Source organism: Bos taurus, unplaced genomic scaffold (assembly GCF_002263795.3).
Source record: "Bos taurus isolate L1 Dominette 01449 registration number 42190680 breed Hereford unplaced genomic scaffold, ARS-UCD2.0 Leftover_ScbfJmS_2140, whole genome shotgun sequence".
NCBI classification, from domain to species: domain Eukaryota; kingdom Metazoa; phylum Chordata; class Mammalia; order Artiodactyla; family Bovidae; genus Bos; species Bos taurus.
The window spans coordinates 68,302-85,826 of NW_020191223.1; the positions used below are offsets into that span (position 1 = coordinate 68,302).

General features: G+C 37.6%; 1 protein-coding gene across 1 annotated transcript in view; it reads left to right on the plus strand.

The window, feature by feature from the left end:
• The window catches only part of LOC526041 (ankyrin repeat domain protein), a 50,051-nt gene that overhangs the window by 29,528 nt on the left and 2,998 nt on the right, over positions 1 to 17,525 (plus strand). Inside the window, exons 10-12 of the mRNA XM_024989117.2 lie at positions 2,508 to 2,568; positions 2,661 to 2,857; positions 15,708 to 15,826. Coding sequence (XP_024844885.1) covers positions 2,508 to 2,568; positions 2,661 to 2,857; positions 15,708 to 15,826 — 377 coding nt within the window. The remainder of the gene's footprint in view (positions 1 to 2,507; positions 2,569 to 2,660; positions 2,858 to 15,707; positions 15,827 to 17,525) is intronic.

A 17,525-nucleotide genomic window follows, 5' to 3' on the forward strand; every position in this document is an offset into this window, starting at 1 on the left:
ATCTAGTTGCCCCCCCACCACTACCCACCACCCCTGGACACTTTATTTTGGTTTCTTGGCGTTGGCAACCCTCTCCAGTACTCTTGCCTGGAAAATTCCATGGACAGAGGAGCCTGGTAGGCTGCAGTCCATGGGGTCGCAAAGAGTCGGACACGACTGAGTGACTTCACTTTCACTTTTCACTTTCATGTATTGGAGAAGGAAATGGTGCCCCACTCCAGTGTTCTTGCCTGGAGAATCCTAGGGACGGGGGAGCCTGGTGGGCTGCCGTCTATGGGGTCGCACAGAGTCGGACACGACTGAAGTGACTTAGCAGCAGCAGCAACAGAGTTGTTAGGAGGGCCTTTTTTTTTTTTTAATTTCTCTGTTTCTGTCTTGGCTCTGCATTAAGACTAAAATAAAAGTTGAAGTTATAAAGATTTAGAAATTAAAATTCTGTGTCTCCAAAATCCATATTATAAAGGGATTCCACTGTGTTTTCTCAAGCATTCTATTAAGAGTATATTCACAACTCTTCATCTCATTGAAGAATGCACGTTTGCCTAAAATAATAACCAGCTATAGAAGCGGCTTCCCTTGTGGCTCAGACAGTAAAGAATCTGCCTACAATGCAGGAGATCTGGGTTCAATCCCTGGGTTGGGAAGATCCCCTGCAGAAGGAAACAGCTACCCACTCCAGTATTCTGGCCTGGAGAATTCCATGGACCATATAGTCCATGGGGTTGCAAAAAGTCAGACACGACTGAGCAACTTTCACTTCATAGAAGCAGAGACTTTTAATAACCGTAAGATAAAACTTACAACTTGAGATTTTTTTTTTCTATTGTAGTTTTAAAAAAACCTACTCCAAGTTCTTGTGACACATTCTAAAACTTCAGATTTCAGACATTTTGTATTACTGTGATTGAAGTATTCATCTTACAGCCCCGTATCACTGTAAGCTAGTGGAGTTCAGGAAACAATTGTGCATCTCCTGGAGCACGTAGCATAGGTATCGAGTGTAAGAATCATGTTAATAGTTTTTGAATGTGAATAAATGAAGAGAGAAATGGTATCCTATATAATGTTACAGGTAATATAGTTCAGTTGAGTTATGTTGAGGAAGGAGGTCCTGCATAAAAAGGAAATAAATAAGAAACACGTGAAAAGTAAAAGGTTATAGTATTTTTTTCAGTGTCCACCAATTGTGAGATAAAATTTTAGCTTAAAATTTTTGACCTTTTTAGCCCCATCTTGTGTTCCATTAAATGTTTCTTTTCAAGCCATACATTCTCCTCGGAATTTTGATTACCAGTTCTTTTTCCCAGTAAATAGTTAGGAATATTTCTTAATCAATTTTCTCTCTCTCAAGTAATACTTTACAACATTCAGGTAGTGATAGATGACCATGTGTGGCTAATCAAATGACATTTTTTATAGTGGCAAAATTCAACTCTAATATGGTAGTATTTATAAACAAAAAGTTTTAGAGTAATACTGACCGTTATACTAGGGATATATTATGAACAAAAGCCTCTGTCTTAAATATATGTTTTGTATACAATGTATGTTGATATTTTCATAAAATTTGAAGAATATAGATGCATAATTTATATATTAATTAAAGCGTTGAAAACAGAAGCTTTGTTCATAGTATATCCTTAAGAATATTGATATATTACTGATCTATTGTATATGCATTTTAAATATATGTGTTTTTCCACAAACCTTATTATACTTATTTTTTTTCCTTAATTTTGTACTTGACTAGGAATGTCTCTCTCTTTGCTTTCTTTTCCTCCCCCACCTTTTTTTTTTTTACTGTTAACCTAATTTTTCCTTGCAGAATACTTTTCTTCAGTGTCTGTTCTTTCAGTCCATCTCTCTCTGCCTCTATTGTGAACATGTTTGATTATGGCTTTCTGTTTAGTGTGTTTGTGGCTTTCATTCATGATCATTTCCCTACAGGTTTACTCTTAGTTTTTTTTCCCTTTTTCTTTGAAAGAGCCGAATTGAAACAATATTTGTCTTTAGCTGTTTAACAAACAGAATAGAAGTAGCTTATCCTGTATGCACTTGTAACGTATCTAAATAAGGTTCTACTAAAATCTAAACTTTCATATTTCCCTTCCCAAGTGATAATTCATGCATATAGATATCATGCAAGCATATGTCAAAATATAGCAATTAATTTAAATGTCTTAGTTTTTCAATAGTACTCTAAACTGCCAGGGATAAATTTTTTTTCTAGAACATTTTGGTAGAGAAATAATCTAGTGGGTGTCATAGTACTTGTACAGCAGTCAATTAGGGGTAAGGAGAGGAACATCTGGGGTTTCTGATGTCATCTGTCATAATGCTTACCCTATGAGAAGGTTAGTCAGTGGCAGAACTGGGATTTGAATCCACATCTGAATGACTCCAGAGCCTGTGTTCTTTGTGTTAGATCATATAGTAATGGGGGAGGTTATAATTCTTTTATTCAACTTGATACTTGTTATTCATCAAGCTCTTATTTTTTTCTCCAGAAGGAACCAAAACCAAACTTAGCAAAGCTAATGAAGGCTTTTCAGCAATCCAAGAGAAACCGTAAGTTATTTGAAGACTGTCCTCCTGGTGTTATTCACTGATTTGAAATGACAGAGGTTCTCATGTACTCTCCCCTGTTTTCACTGTATTAGAAGCAGAATGTGGCATTGTGAGACGAGAGAGTACCACCCTCTCTGAGAACAATAATTCTGATAGTGAAATTGAAGATGTGGTTGAAACCCTTCCCAAACCATCACCTGGAGTCCAGGGCTTCTCTCATCCTGCCTTCCCAAGGCCTGATCCTCTTCCAAAACCACTCAAGACTCTAGCAGGCCTTGGTCTTGCAAAGGTAAGTTGTTTTGTTTTTAACACTTTTTTCCCCTGTACTTTTTTACACACCATCCCCTTGATCCTTATGATGACAAAAAGGATCCCACCACAGAAATGGAAGACTTCAAAGTCATGATACAAAATGATGTGATAATAAGAGGAATATATCTGCATGATTCAGATTTATAAATGTTGTCATACTAAGTATGCCATTATGAAAGAAAAAAACTACAAAGCAATTAGGAAAAACAGCTAGATGAATATGAAGACAGGGAGGGGGATGAAGGAGAAGAATTCATTTAAGAAGGATAAGATGAATACGAGAGGAGACAGAGGAGGCGGTCCTAAGATGGCAGAGGAATAGGACAGGGAGACCACTTTCTCCCCCACAAATTCATCAAAAGAACATTTGAACGCTGAGTAAATTCCACAAAACAACTCCTGAATGCCGGCAGAGGACATCAGGCACCCAGAAAAGCAGCCCATTGTCTTCAAAAGGAGGTAGGAAAAAATATAAAAGATAAAAAGAGAGACAAAAGAGGTAGGGATGGAGCTCCATCCCGGGAAGGGAGTCTTAAAAAAGCAAGAAGTTTCCAAACACGAGGAAGCACTCTCACTGCTGAGTCTGTGGCGAGCCTTGGCACCACAGAGGGCAACATAACCAGGAGGAAAAATAAATTAATAATTAAAACCCACAGATTACGTGCCCATCGGTAACTCCCCCAGCGGAGAAGCAGCGCAGATGCCTGCATCCTCCACTAGCAAGCGGGGGCTGGGCAGGGAGGCGTGGGCTGCATTGCTTAGAGTCAGGACCCGGCCTGAATGCCCTGAGGGCAATCTGAGGGAACTAACTTGGGCTAGCAAACCAGACTGTGGGAGAGCTACCACATGAAAAGCCCTAACCTAAGACACCACCAGGCTCACTCACAGAACAAAGGACTGAGCAGAGCTAGCCGGCTGCAGGCCAACCCATCCCCCACCTCCGGTGACAGGCAGGCAAAGGCAGCCAGAGCCGGAAGGGGGCAATCGCGGCCCCAGAGAGGCATTATCTACGAAACTGCAAGCAGGCTTCGTTGCTAACCAAGACTTCTTGGGATTCTGGATGGTCAACATCCACCTGAGAAGGTGCACCAGTTGTACACCGAGAAAACCGAAGGCAGGGACGGGGGAGGCGATAAGTCGCACCAACCGCGCTCACCAAACACCTCATCACCTGAGCTGCTCGGACCTGAGAAGTGCACCAAACGCAGGCCCAACGGAGTCTGCACCTCTGAGGAGTACCCCAGCGCCTGAACCTGAGTGTCTTAAACTTGGGAGGTGCAGGCAGCCAAGGGCTGGCCTCCGACGGTTCCTGGCGGAGCAACCTGGAGCCTGAGCAGTGTGGGCAGGGAGGGCACACGCGCGGTGAGCAGGGGCAGGCCCAGTGTGGCTGAGGCACTGCAAGCACACGCCAGTGTTATTTGTTTGCAGCGTCCCTCCCTCCCCACAGTGCGACTGAACAAGTGAGCCTAAAAAAAGCGTCCACCCCCAGCCCCCTTGTGTCAGGGCCGAAATCAGACACTGAAGAGCCCAGCAAACAGAAGAAGCTAAAACAGAGGGAACCTCCTTGGAAGTGACAGGTGCAATAGATTAAAACCCTGTCGTTAGTACCGACTACATAGGGAGGGGCCTATAGGTCTTGAGAAATATAAGCCAGATCAAGGAACTATCTGAAAATGAACTGACCCCACACTGCCCACAACAACACCAGAGCAAGTCCTAGATATATTTTTACTATTTTTAATATCATTCTTTAATTTTTTTAAAAAATTTTTAATTTTTAAGTCTTCTATTATTCCTTTAATTTTCATTTTTATAACCTACTATTACTTTGCAAAAAAAAAGAGAGAAAGAGGCTCTATTTTTTAGAGCAAACTTCATATATATATATATTTTATACTTTTTGTGACTTTGTTTTTTTTCCCTTTAATATTGAATTTTTGAAAATCCATCCTCTACTCTAGATTTTTAATCTTTGCTTTTTGGTATTTGTTATCAATTTTGTACCTTTAAGAACCCAATTTTCAGTACTCAAGTTTACTCAGGAGCAAGATTACTGGCTTGACCGCTGTCTCCCACTTTGGACTCTCCTTTTTCTCCACCAAGTTGCCTCTATCTCCTCCATCCCCCTGCTCTTCTACCCAACTCTGTGGATCTCTTTGTGTGTGCTGGACGGTGGAGAACACTTAGGGAACTGATTACTGGCTGGATCTGTCTCTCTCCTTTTGATTCCCCCTTTTATCCTCCTGGCCACCTCTGTCTCCTTCCTCCCTCTTCTTCATGTAACTCTGTGAACCTGTCTGGGTGTCCCTCACTGTGGAGAAACTTTTCATCTTTAACCTAGATGTTTTATCAACGGTGCTGTATAGATAGAGAAGTCTTGAGGCTATTGTAAAAATAAGACTGAAAACCAGAAGCAGGAGGCTTAAGTCCAAATCCTGAGAACACCAGAGAACTCCTGACTCCAGGGAACATTAATTGACAGGAGCTCATCAAACGCCTCCATACCTACACTGTAACCAAGCACCACCCAAGGGCCAACAAGTTCCAGAGAAAGACATACCACGCAAATTCTCCCGCGACACAGGAACATAGCCCTGAGCTTCAATGTACAGGCTGCCCAAAGTCACTCTAAACCCACTGACATCTCATAACTCATTACTGGACACTTCATTGCACTCCAGAGAGAAGAAATCAGCTCCACCCACCAGAACACCAACATAAGCTTCCCTAACCAGGAAACCTTGACAAGCCACCCGTACAACCCCACCGACAGCGAGGAAACTCCACAATAAAGAGAACTCCACAAACTGCCAGAATAGAGAAAGGCTACCCAAACGCAGCAATATAAACAAGATGAAGAGACAGAGGAATACCAGCAGGTAAAGGAACAGGATAAATGCCCACCAAACCAAACAAAAGAGGAAGAGATAGGGAATCTACCTGATAAAGAATTCCAAATAATGATAGTGAAAATGATCCAAAATCTTGAAAACAAAATGGAATCACAGATAAATAGCCTGGAGACAAGGATTGAGAAGATGCAAGAAAGGTTTAACAAAGATCTATAAGAAATAAAAAAGAGTCAACATATAATGAATAATGCAATAAATGATATCAAAAACACTCTGGAGGGAACAAATAGTAGAATAATGGAGTCAGAAGATAGGTGAGATAGAAGATAGAATGGTAGAAATAAATGAATCCAAGAGGAAAAAAGAAAAACGAAGTAAAAGAAATGAGGACAATCTCAGAGACCTCTGGAACAATGTTAAATGCCCCAAAATTCGAATCATAGGAGTCCCAGAAGAAGAAGACAAAAAGAAAGGCCATGAGAAAATACTTGAAGAGATAATAGTTGAAAACTCTCCTAAAATGGGGAAGGAAATAATCACCCAAGTCCAAGAAACCCAGAGAGTCCCAAACAAGATAAACCCAAGTTGAAACACCCCAAAACACATACTAATCAAATTAACAAAGATCAAACACAAAGAACAAATATTAAAAGCAGCAAGGGAAAAACAACAAATAACACACAAGGGGATTCCCATAAGGATAACAGCTGATCTTTCAATAGAAACTCTTCAGGCCAGGAGGGAATGGCAGGATATACTTAAAGTGATGAAAGGCAATAACCTACAGCCCAGACTACTGTACCCAGCAAGGATCTCATTCACATATGAAGGAGAAACCAAAAGCGTTACAGACAAGCAAAAGCTGAGAGAATTCAGCACCACCAAACCAGCTCTCCAACAAATACTAAAGGATATTCTCTAGACAGGAAACAGAAAAAGGGAGTATAAACTCTAACCCAAAACAATAAAGTAAATGGCAATGGGCTCATACTTATCAATAGTTACCTTAAACATAAATGGGTTGAATGCGCCAACCAAAAGACAAAGACTGGATGAATGGAAACAAAAACAAGACCCCTATATATGTTGTCTACAAGAGACCCACCTCAAAACGAGGGACACATATAGACTGAAAGTGAAGGGCTGGAAAAAGATATTCCACGCAAATAGAGCCCAAAAGAAAGCAGGAGTAGCAATACTCATATCAGATAAAATAGACTTTAAAACAAAGGCTGAGAAAAGAGACAAAGAAGAACACTACAAAATGATCAAAGGATGAATCCAAGAAGAAGATGTAACAATTATAAATATATATGCACCCAACATAGGAGCACCACAATATGTAAGAGAAATGCTAACAAGTATGAAAAGGGAAATTAACAATAACACAATAATAGTGGGAGACTTTAATCCACTCACACCTATGGATAGATCAAGTAAACAGAAAATTAACAAGGAAACACAAATTTTAAATGATACAATAGACCAGTTAGACCTAATTGATATCTATAGGACATTTCACCCCAAAACAATGAATTTCACCTTTTTCTCAAGCACACACGGAACCTTCTCCAGGATAGATCACATCCTGGGCCATAAATCTAGCCTTGGTAAATTCAAAAAAATTGAAATCATTCCAAGCATCTTTTCTGACCACAATGCAATAAGATTGGATGTCAATTACAGGAGAAAAACTATTAAAAATTCCAAAATATGGAGGCTGAATAACACGGTGGTGAATAACCAACAAATCACAGAAGAAATCAAAATATGCAGAGAAACGAATGAAAATGAAAACACAACAACCCAAAACCTGTGGGACACTGTAAAAGCAGTGCTAAGGGGAATGTTCATAGCAATACAGGCATACCTCAAGAAACAAGAAAAAAGTCAAGTAAATAACCTAACTCTACACCTCAAGCAACTAGAAAAGGAAGAAATGCAGGACTCCAGGATTAGTAGAAGGAAAGAAATCTTAAAAATTAGGGCAGAAAGAAATGTAAAAGAAGCAAAAGAGACCATAGCAAAAATCAACAAAGCCAAAAGCTGGTTATTTGAGAGGATAAATAAAGTTGACACACCATTAGCCAGACTCATCAAGAAACAAAGGGAGAAAAATCAAATCAATAAAATTAGAAATGAAAATGGAGAGATCACAACAGACAACACAGAAATACAAAGGATCACAAGAGACTACTATCAGCAATTATATGCCAATAAAATGGACAATGTGGAAGAAATGGACAAATGCTTAGAAAAGTACAACTTTCCAAAACTGAACCAGGAAGAAATAGAAAATCTTAACAGACCCATCACAAGCACAGAAATCGAAACTGTAATCAGAAATCTTCCAGCAAACAAAAGCCCAGGACCAGACGGCTTCAGAGCTGAATTCTACCAAATATTTAGAGATTAGCCAACACCTATCCTACTCAAACTCTTCCAGAAAATTGCAGAGGAAGGTAAACTTCCAAACTCATTCTGAGGCCACCATCACCCTAATACCAAAACCTGACAAAAATGCCACAAAGAAAGAAAACTACAGGCCAATATCACTGATGAACATAGATGCAAAAATCCCTAACAAAATTCTAGCAATCAGAATCCAACAACACATTAAAAATATCATACATCATGACCAAATGGGCTTTATTCCAGGGATGCAAGGATTCTTCAATATCCGCAAGTCAATCAATGTAATACACCACATTAACAAATTGAAAGTGGTCAACCACTTTTAAATGAATGAAACTAGAACCCTTTATAACACCATACACAAAAATAAACTCAAAATGGATTAAAGATCTAAACGTAAGACCAGAAACTATAAAACTCCTAGAGGAGAACATAGGCAAAACACTTCTCTGACATAAATCACAGCAGGATCCTCTATGATCCACCTCCCAGAATATTGGAAATAAAAGTAAAAATAAACAAATGGGACCTAATTAAAATTAAAAGCTTCTGCACAACAAAGGAAACTATAAGCAAGGTGAAAAAACAGCCTTCAGAATGGGAGAAAATAATAGCAAATGAAGCAACTGACAAACAATTAATTTCAAAAATGTACAAGCAACTCCTGCAGCTCAATTCCAGGAAAATAAACGACTCAGTCAAAAAATGGGCCAAAGATCTAAACAGACATTTCTCCAAAGAAGACATACAGATGGCTAACAAACATGAAAAGATGCTCAACATCACTCATTATCAGAGAAATGCAAATCAAAACCACTATGAGGTACCATTTCACGCCAGTCAGAATGGCTGCTATCCAAAAGTCTACAAGCAATAAATGCTGGAGAGGGTGTGGAGAAAAGGGAACCCTCTTACACTGTTGGTGGGAATGCAAACTAGTACAGCCACTGTGGAGAACAGTGTGGAGATTCCTTAAAAAACCTGGAAATAGAACTGGGACCCAGAAATCCCACTACTGGGCATACACACCGAGAAAACCAGAATTGAAAGAGACACATGTACCCCAATGTTCATCGCAGCATTGTTTATAATAGCCAAGACATGGAAGCAACCTAGATGTCCATCAGCAGACGAATGGATAAGAAAGCAGTGGTACATATACACGATGGAGTACTACTCAGCCATTGAAAAGAATACATTTGAATCAGTTCTAACGAGGTGGATGAAACTGGAGCCTATTATACAGTGTGAAGTAAGCCAGAAAGAAAAACACCAATACAGTATACTAATGCATATATATGGAATTTAGAAAGATGGTAACGATAACCCTGTATGCGAGACAGCAAAAGAGACACAGATTATAGAACAGTCTTTTGGACTCTGTGGGAGAGGGAGAGGGTGGGATGATATGTGAGAATGGCATAGAAACATGTATAATATCATATGTGAAACAAATCGCCAGTCCAGGTTCAATGCATGATACAGGATGCTCGGGGCTGGTGCACTGGTATGACCCAGAGGGATGGTCTGGGGAGGGAGGTGGGACGGGGGTTCAGGATGGGAACACGTGTACACCCATGGTGGACTCGTGTTGATGTATGGCAAAACCAATACAATATTGTAAAGTAATTAGCCTCCATTTAAAATAAATAAATTAAAAAAAGATGAATACGAGACAGAATGAAGGTCAAGATGAAACATTATTTGACAAACACAACAGAAATAGTGGGGGTAAGTCAGAGGAGGTGCTCTATATTATAAATATGAGGTAAATTATTTCAAATTCAACTTAGGAGAAAGTGAGGTTGTGAAAACTCAATACTTATACGCTTCTGAATGACATATAGCTGATTTTTATGAAGACCTGAAAGAAAATTTGATACTTAGCTTTTTTGGTGGTTGTTTTTGAGGTTGGTGGTTGTTTTTGTTTTTTTCTTTAAAGTGTAGTCATTGACAATACTGTGTTAGTTTCAGGTGTATAGCAATGTGACCTGGTTACACTTGTATATGTATATATCTATACTGAATATAGTTCCCTCTGGAAGTTCATTTCAATTTGAAGTGATTTCTCTTTTTTAAAAAATTCTCACTTTGAAATTAATCAAGCGATGTCTTCTGTTTAATCTAGCAAAACTTTCATTTATAGGCAATTCTAGATGAGCTCTATTTTAGGCCTTAGCAGATATATTATGAATTAAGAATTTTTGGCCCTTCTGTTTCTTCTGGTTACTAACTTACTGTTTGATACATACTTAATGTTCTTAACTAATTTATCTTACTGTTTGGTATAATCTTGGTGGAGGTTTTGAATCTTCTTGAAAATAAAGAGGAAATAAGCATTTTATCTTGTCTTTTACTAAAATTATAATTTATATTTATATAAATGAGATTCTTAAACTCTCTTCATGTCATGAGAAAATTTTAAGCTGCAACAGCCTTAAAGAAAAAAATGTAGAATCCACCCCGCCCCACCCCCAGAAAGATTGTGATTTATCTTTTCCTAATATCTGCAAGTCACACACCTTGAATGAATGAAATCACAATTCATGATTTTGTTCTTATGTAGACTACTTGTTATGAAATTATAAGGAAAGAATTACCAACAGAGTTTATAAAATTATCTCAGAAAGATAATTTTTTACTTTAAAAAATATCTCTAGTAATATGTGTATTCCATTTTAAGAATTTTATTAAAGAATAAAATTTTAAGAAGTTTATTTTTAAGAAGTATTTTTTTAAGTTAAGAAGTTATTTTTAAGTTTTACTTTTAAGAAACTTTATTAGCTTCAGTATTTATAGGTGTTAAATTAGCATGTCAGTTCTTTGTTATACATGTTAAACTAAAATGCAAATTCTTCCATATCTAAAAGTCAGTCATTGTGGTTACTTGATTTTTTCAGCTCATTTGTTCTTTCCTGATGTGAATATTGAATTCTGCTTGATAATCATAGATGTGTTTGAAAACTTTTAAATCTCCAACTTGGATAATCATAGTTTTACTACTTTTTTTATATCTAAATTGTTCCTTCAACCTTTATCTGCCATTGAAGAGGGCATAGAAAGGAAATTAGAGCCGTTATGTGCTGTTTACAGGGAAAAAAGAAGAAAAGGATGAAATTTTCAAATGGGGTTTTTAGAAAATGTATTTATTTTTTAATTGAAGGATAATCACTTTACAGAATTTTGTTGTTTTCTGTCAAACATCAACAAGAATCAGCCATAGGTACACCCATGTCCCCTCCCTCCCAAACCCTCCTCCCATCTCCCTCCGCATCCCACTTTTCTAGATTGTCACAAAGTCCCTTTCTGAGTTCCCTGAGTCATACAACAAATTCCCATTGGCTATCTATTTTACATAAGGAATTGTAAGTTTCCATGTTACTCTTTCCATCCATCTCACCCTCTCCCCACTTCCGCTCCCCCCTTGTCCGTAAGTCTGTTCTCTATATCTGTTTCTCCATTGCTGCCCTGCAAATAAATTCATCAGTACCATTGTAGACTCAGAATCTTTGTAGATTCCATGTATATGTGAATAGTATATGATATTTATATTTCTCTTTCTGACTTGCTTCACTCTGGAGAATAGGCTCTAGGTTTGTCAACCTCGTTAGAACTGACTCAAATGTGTTTCTCTTTATGGCTGAGTAATAGTCCATTGTATACATTGTTCTAGTTCTATGAAAAATGCCATTGGTAATTTGAAAGTGATCACACTGAATCTGTAGATTGCATTTGGTAATATAGTCATTTTCACACTATTAATTCTTCCTACCCAGGAATATGGAATATCTCTCCACCTCTTTATGTCGTCTTTCTTTTCTTTCCTCGGTGTCTTAGAATTTTCCATATACAGGTCTTTTGTCTCCTTAGGTAGGTTTATTACCAGATATTTTATTCTTTTTGTTGCAGTGGCGAATGGGATTGGCTCCTTAATTTCACTTTCTGATTTTTCATTGTTAGTATATAGGAATTCAAGTGATTTCTGTGTATTGACCTTGTATCATACAACTTTGTTAAATTCATTGTTTAGCTTTACTAGAAAATAGATAGTTTCTTTTGGGTTTTCTATGTGTAGTATCATTTCATTTGCAAAAGAGAGAGTTTTACTTCTTCTTTTCAGATCTGGATTCTTTTTATTTCTTTTTCTTCACTGATTGCCATAGCTAGGACTTCCAAAAGCATGCTGAATAACTGTGATGAGAATGGACAAATTTGTCTCGTTCCTGATCTTAGAGGGAATGCTTTTCATTTTTCCTCATTGAGAATAATGTTTGCTGTGGGTTTATTCTATACAGCCTTTACTATGTTGACCAAGGTTCCTCCTGTGTCTATTTATTGAAGCGTTTTTGTCATAAACAGGTGCTGAATTGTGTCAAAGGCTTTTTCTGCCTCTATTGAGATATGATCATATGGTTCTTATTTTTCAATTTGTTAAGATGGTGCATCACATTGAAATTGGTTTGTGTATATTGAAGAATCCTTGCATCCCTGGCATAAACCGAATTGATCATGATATATGAGCTATTGAATACGTTGTTGAATTGTGTTTGCTAGAATTTTGTTGAGGATTTTTACATCTGTGTTTGTCAGTGATGTTGGCCTGTAATTTTCTTTTTTGTGTTGTCTCTGCCTGGTTTTGGTATCAAGGTGATTGTGGCCTCATAGAATGAGTTTGGAAGTGTTCCTTCCTCTGCAATTTTTTGGAAGAGTTTCAGAAAAATAGGCATTAGCTCTTCTCTAAATGTTTGATAAAATTCCCCTGTGAAGCTATCTGGCCCTGGGCTTTTGTTTTTGGGAGATTTTGGATAACACTTTCTATTTCAGTGTTTGTAATAGGCTTGTTTGTAATTTTTATTTCTTCCTGATTCAGTTTTGGGAGGTTGAACTTTTCTAAGAATCTGTCCATCTCCTCTCGGTTGTCCGTTTTATTAGCATATTGTTGCTCATAACATTCTCTTATGATCCTTTTCATCTCTGTGTTGTCTGGTGTAACTTCTCCTTTTTCATTTCTAATCTTGTCAATTTGATTTTTCTCCCTTCTGTTCTTGATGAGTCTGGCTAGTGGTTTGTCCATTTTGCTTATCTTCTCAAAGAACCAGTGTTCAGTCTGATTAATCTTTGCTATTGTTTCCTTCATTCTCTTTTTGATTTATTTCTGCTCTGATCTGTATGATTTCTTTCCTTCTGCTGACTTTGGGGAGTTCTGGTTCTTTTTCTAGCTGCTTTAAATGTAGAGTGTTGCCTGTTCAAAGTTTTTCTTGTCCTGGAGGTAGGATTGTGCTGCCATCAACTTCTCTCTTAGAAGTGCTTTTATTGAATCTCATAGGTTTTGGGTGGTCATGTTTTTGTTGTCATTTGTTTCTAGGAATCTTTTGATTTCCCTTCTTATTTCTTCAATAACCTTTTCGTTATTTAGTAATGAATTGTTTAATCTCCCTGAGTTTGTGTTTTTTTACATTTTTCTCCTGTAGTTGATATCTAGTCTCATAGTGTTGTGGTCAGAGAAGATACGTGATATATTTTCTATTTTTTAAATTTACTGAGGCTTGATTCGTGGCTCAAGATGTGGGCTATCCCAGAGAATGTTCCATGTGCAGTTGAGAACAAAGTGTATTCTTCTGCATTTGGATGGAAAGTCCTGAAGATATCAATTAGATCCATTGGGTCTAATGTTTCATTGAACTTTTGTGTTTCCTTATTGATTCACTGTTTTGATGATCTGTCCACTGGTGTAAGTGGGGTGTTAAAGTCCCCCACTATAGCTGTGTTGCTGTTGAATTCCCCTCTTATGCCTGTTAGTGTTTGCCGTGTGTATTGAGGTGCTTCTATGTTGGGGGCATAAATATTTCCAATTGTTATATCTTCTTCTTGGATTGATCCTTTGATCATTATATAGTGTCCTTTGTCTGTTATAATATTCTTTATTTTAAAGTCTATTTTGTGTGAAATAAGACTTGCCACACTGGCTATCTTTTGGTTACCATTCAAATGGAATATCTTTTTCCATCCATTTCCTTTCAGTCTGTATGTGTCTCTAGGTCTGAAGCGGGTCTCTTGTGGCCAGTATATATTTGGCTCTTGTTTTTGTATTCATTCAGTTATTCTGTATCTTTTGTTGATGAATTTAATCCATTTATATTAAAGTAATAATATATATGTTCCTGTTGACATTTTCTTAATCGTTTTGGTTTGTTTTTGTAGGTCTTTCCTTTCTCTTGTGTTTACTGGCTGCAAATCCCTTTAGTATTTGTTGTAAGACTGGTTTGGTGGTGCTAAATTCTCTTAACTTTTGCTTTGTCTGTAAAGCTTTGATTTCACCATCAATTTTGAATAAGATCTTTTCAAATAGGGTTTTCTATTTCTTTCTTATGTCATAGTAGTACTTTAAAATGCCTCATAATTCCATCCTCACATAAGCATTTCTCTTCTACAAATTAAAACTTGTCTTTTAAGATCAACTTTAAAACAGAGTCCTCTTGTAGCATCTTGAATTCATGTTTAACAATTAAACCTTTTCATTACACAAAATGCTTATTATGGTAATAGGACAGAAATGAGGATTTTCATATATTTAGATGCTGTGAAATTTTTCTTTCTTCAGTAGTAGGTTTTTAAACTTGCTTGCTCTTTTGTGTAAGACAAAAAAAGAAAAAAATGTAGCTATTCTCCTTTAAAGAAAAAGGAGAATGAATCCTACTCCAATTAATGAATTAAATTATTTTGCCAAAGTCACGCTTTTAACTTACCTGATTCATTTGAGTGATTCATTTGTTAATTTTATCAGATTCAAGATTATAGAATTGTATCATCTCTTTTGGTGTCATAAAATGTTAGGGAATGCCACTTTAGGCGCTTTGAACAAATCATTTAACCTTTTTTTTATTTTAAAGCTGTTATTGGTAAACAGTGGGGCAAAGGTAGATAGTTATTTCTATACCCTCTAGCTATAAAATTTGATGGTTACTGAATGTGGAATTGGGAAGCATTACTTATATTCCAGAATTCCACACGAACACCTCCTCAGTTTCATTCTGCTCCTTGTGTTTTGGTAAACTTTGGTTCATACATTTCAGTGAACACCATCAGGGTTTTGCTATGTCCTGGATCCAAATGAAAAAAGAATTAGAAAAGGCAGTGGGGAAAGAATAGCTTTAGTGCAGAAAGAAGAAAGTTTCCTTTCTGTCTCTGAGGCACTAAGGTGTCACATCCTCTACATCTGACTGTTTAATGGAAAATCCAGGTGGTAAAGATCGAAGAGGACAGATGTTGTGTGTTTTTATTTCTCTATCTCTGCCAGTCAGATGGGGAAGACTGGATGTGAATAATTGTATCTTATTAAAAAAGCCTTTCTTGAAATTTTGGGAATTTTGTTTCTTTCCCTCAGAAAGAAGCACATTTTACAAAAATTTCAGTGACTTGTAAGTGATAAAATTTATGTTAGCACGAATATATTTTTATCACTTAAAATCAGGGCAAATATTGAGTCAAATAATAAATTGAAAACAGAGTCTCTAGAATTAAGTAATAGCAATTATTCTTAGTGTCAAACTTTCATTAAAGGTTGAAGAAGAAAAGAAGCACAAAGATGCTGCTGATGAGAGTCGACTGATTCAGCAGAGAAAGAGTGGAGGAAATAACAAGCAGGCGTTTCCTGCTATGGAGAATAAAGGTTCTCATAGGTAAGCCTATATCAAAATTTAACAGTAGGTCATTTGTTATTTTCCTGTAAAATCATTTCTGACTTGAGCTAATGTTTGTGATTTACACATTTTGTATTTCACTAGGGATATAGTTATTTTGAATACTCTTGTCCTTTAGCCTCAATACTAGAGTTCCTTTGTTAACATACCACCGTGTTACAGTATTAGAGTATTCTGGAGTTGACTGCATACTTGCCTTAACCAGTGTGTTGTAAAGTTAAATTTATGTCACTGATGAGCATCCTTTCATTTCAGTCTGAGGGCTTCTCTCAGCGTTTCTCATGAGGCGGGACTAGTGGTGATGAACTCCCTCAGGTTTGCTTTGTCTGGGAAAGTTTTTATTTCTCCTTCATTTCTGAAAGACACCTTTTCTGGAAAGAGTACTCTTGGTTGGCAGTTTTCTCCTAGCACTTTGGGTATGTCCATGGATGGAGCCAGATTGCTGTTGGTGGCGGGAGAGCCGATGAGGCACCTGCCTTTCATCCATGATGCTGATGTCACCCATGTGGGTGGTTTACAAGTAAACTGCCCCCGCCCTGCCTAAATTTGATTTCTTCTTTCATGGTGGATGTGCCACATGTCATTTTAAAAATCATCTAAATTAAAGTGTTACCTTTCTCTTTGAGGGTTTTTTTTTTTTTTTTTTTCAATTTATTTGGCTGCGTTGGTTCTTTGCATCTGCAGTGCTTGGGCTTCCCATTGTGGTGGCTTCTCTTGGTGCTGAGTGTGGGCTCCAGGGTGCTGGCTTCAGGGGTTGTGGAGCACAGGATTCATTGCTCTGCAGCATGTGCTATCTTCCCTGACCAGGGATCGAACCTGTGCCCCCTGCATCAGCAGGCAGATTCCTAAGCACTGGAGTACAAGGGAAATTCCTAAATTAAACATTACTGTGTTTAAAAGCAAAACAAAAAAATATAGTGTAAATCTAATTATGACTCCCACGTCTAAGAGTCATGGTGTTTAGGCAGTGGACTCCAGGTTTTCAGTGTAGCCCTTGAGGTTCTTCCCAATGTCTTTCCAGAGCATCTCTCTACTTTCTTCCATGTATTTTGTACTTTTCCTTCCAGGTTCCTAGGAAACAACCTAGATGCCGTGTGCCTGATCTGTGTACTCACATTCTAATCTCCCCGTAGAAAGATTTCTCGCTTTTCTCTTCCTTTTGACCTCCTGTCTTCACTTCTTCTGCAAATCCTTCCTTATTTCACTTATCACTTTCATATGTCAACTCTTACATATCATATTGTATCATAATTATATATCTCTGTTTGAAGGAAGAATTTGTTTTCTTGCATATGGTTGGTACTTCATAACTGTTTTTTTTTTTTTTTAATTTTTAAACTTTACATAATTGTATTAGTTTTGCCAAATATTAAAATGAATCCACCACAGGTATACATGTGTTCCCCATCCTGAACCCTCCTCCCTCCTCCCTCCCCATACCATCCCTCTGGGTCGTCCCAGTGCACTAGCCCCAAGCATCCAGTATCATGCATCGAACCTGGACTGGCAACTCGTTTCTTATATGATATTTTACATGTTTCAATGTCATTCTCCCAAATCTTCCCACCTTCTCCCTCTCCCACAGAGTCCATAAGACTGTTCTATACATCAGTGTCTCTTTTGCTGTCTCGTACACCGGGTTATTGTTACCATCTTTCTAAATTCCATATAAATGAAG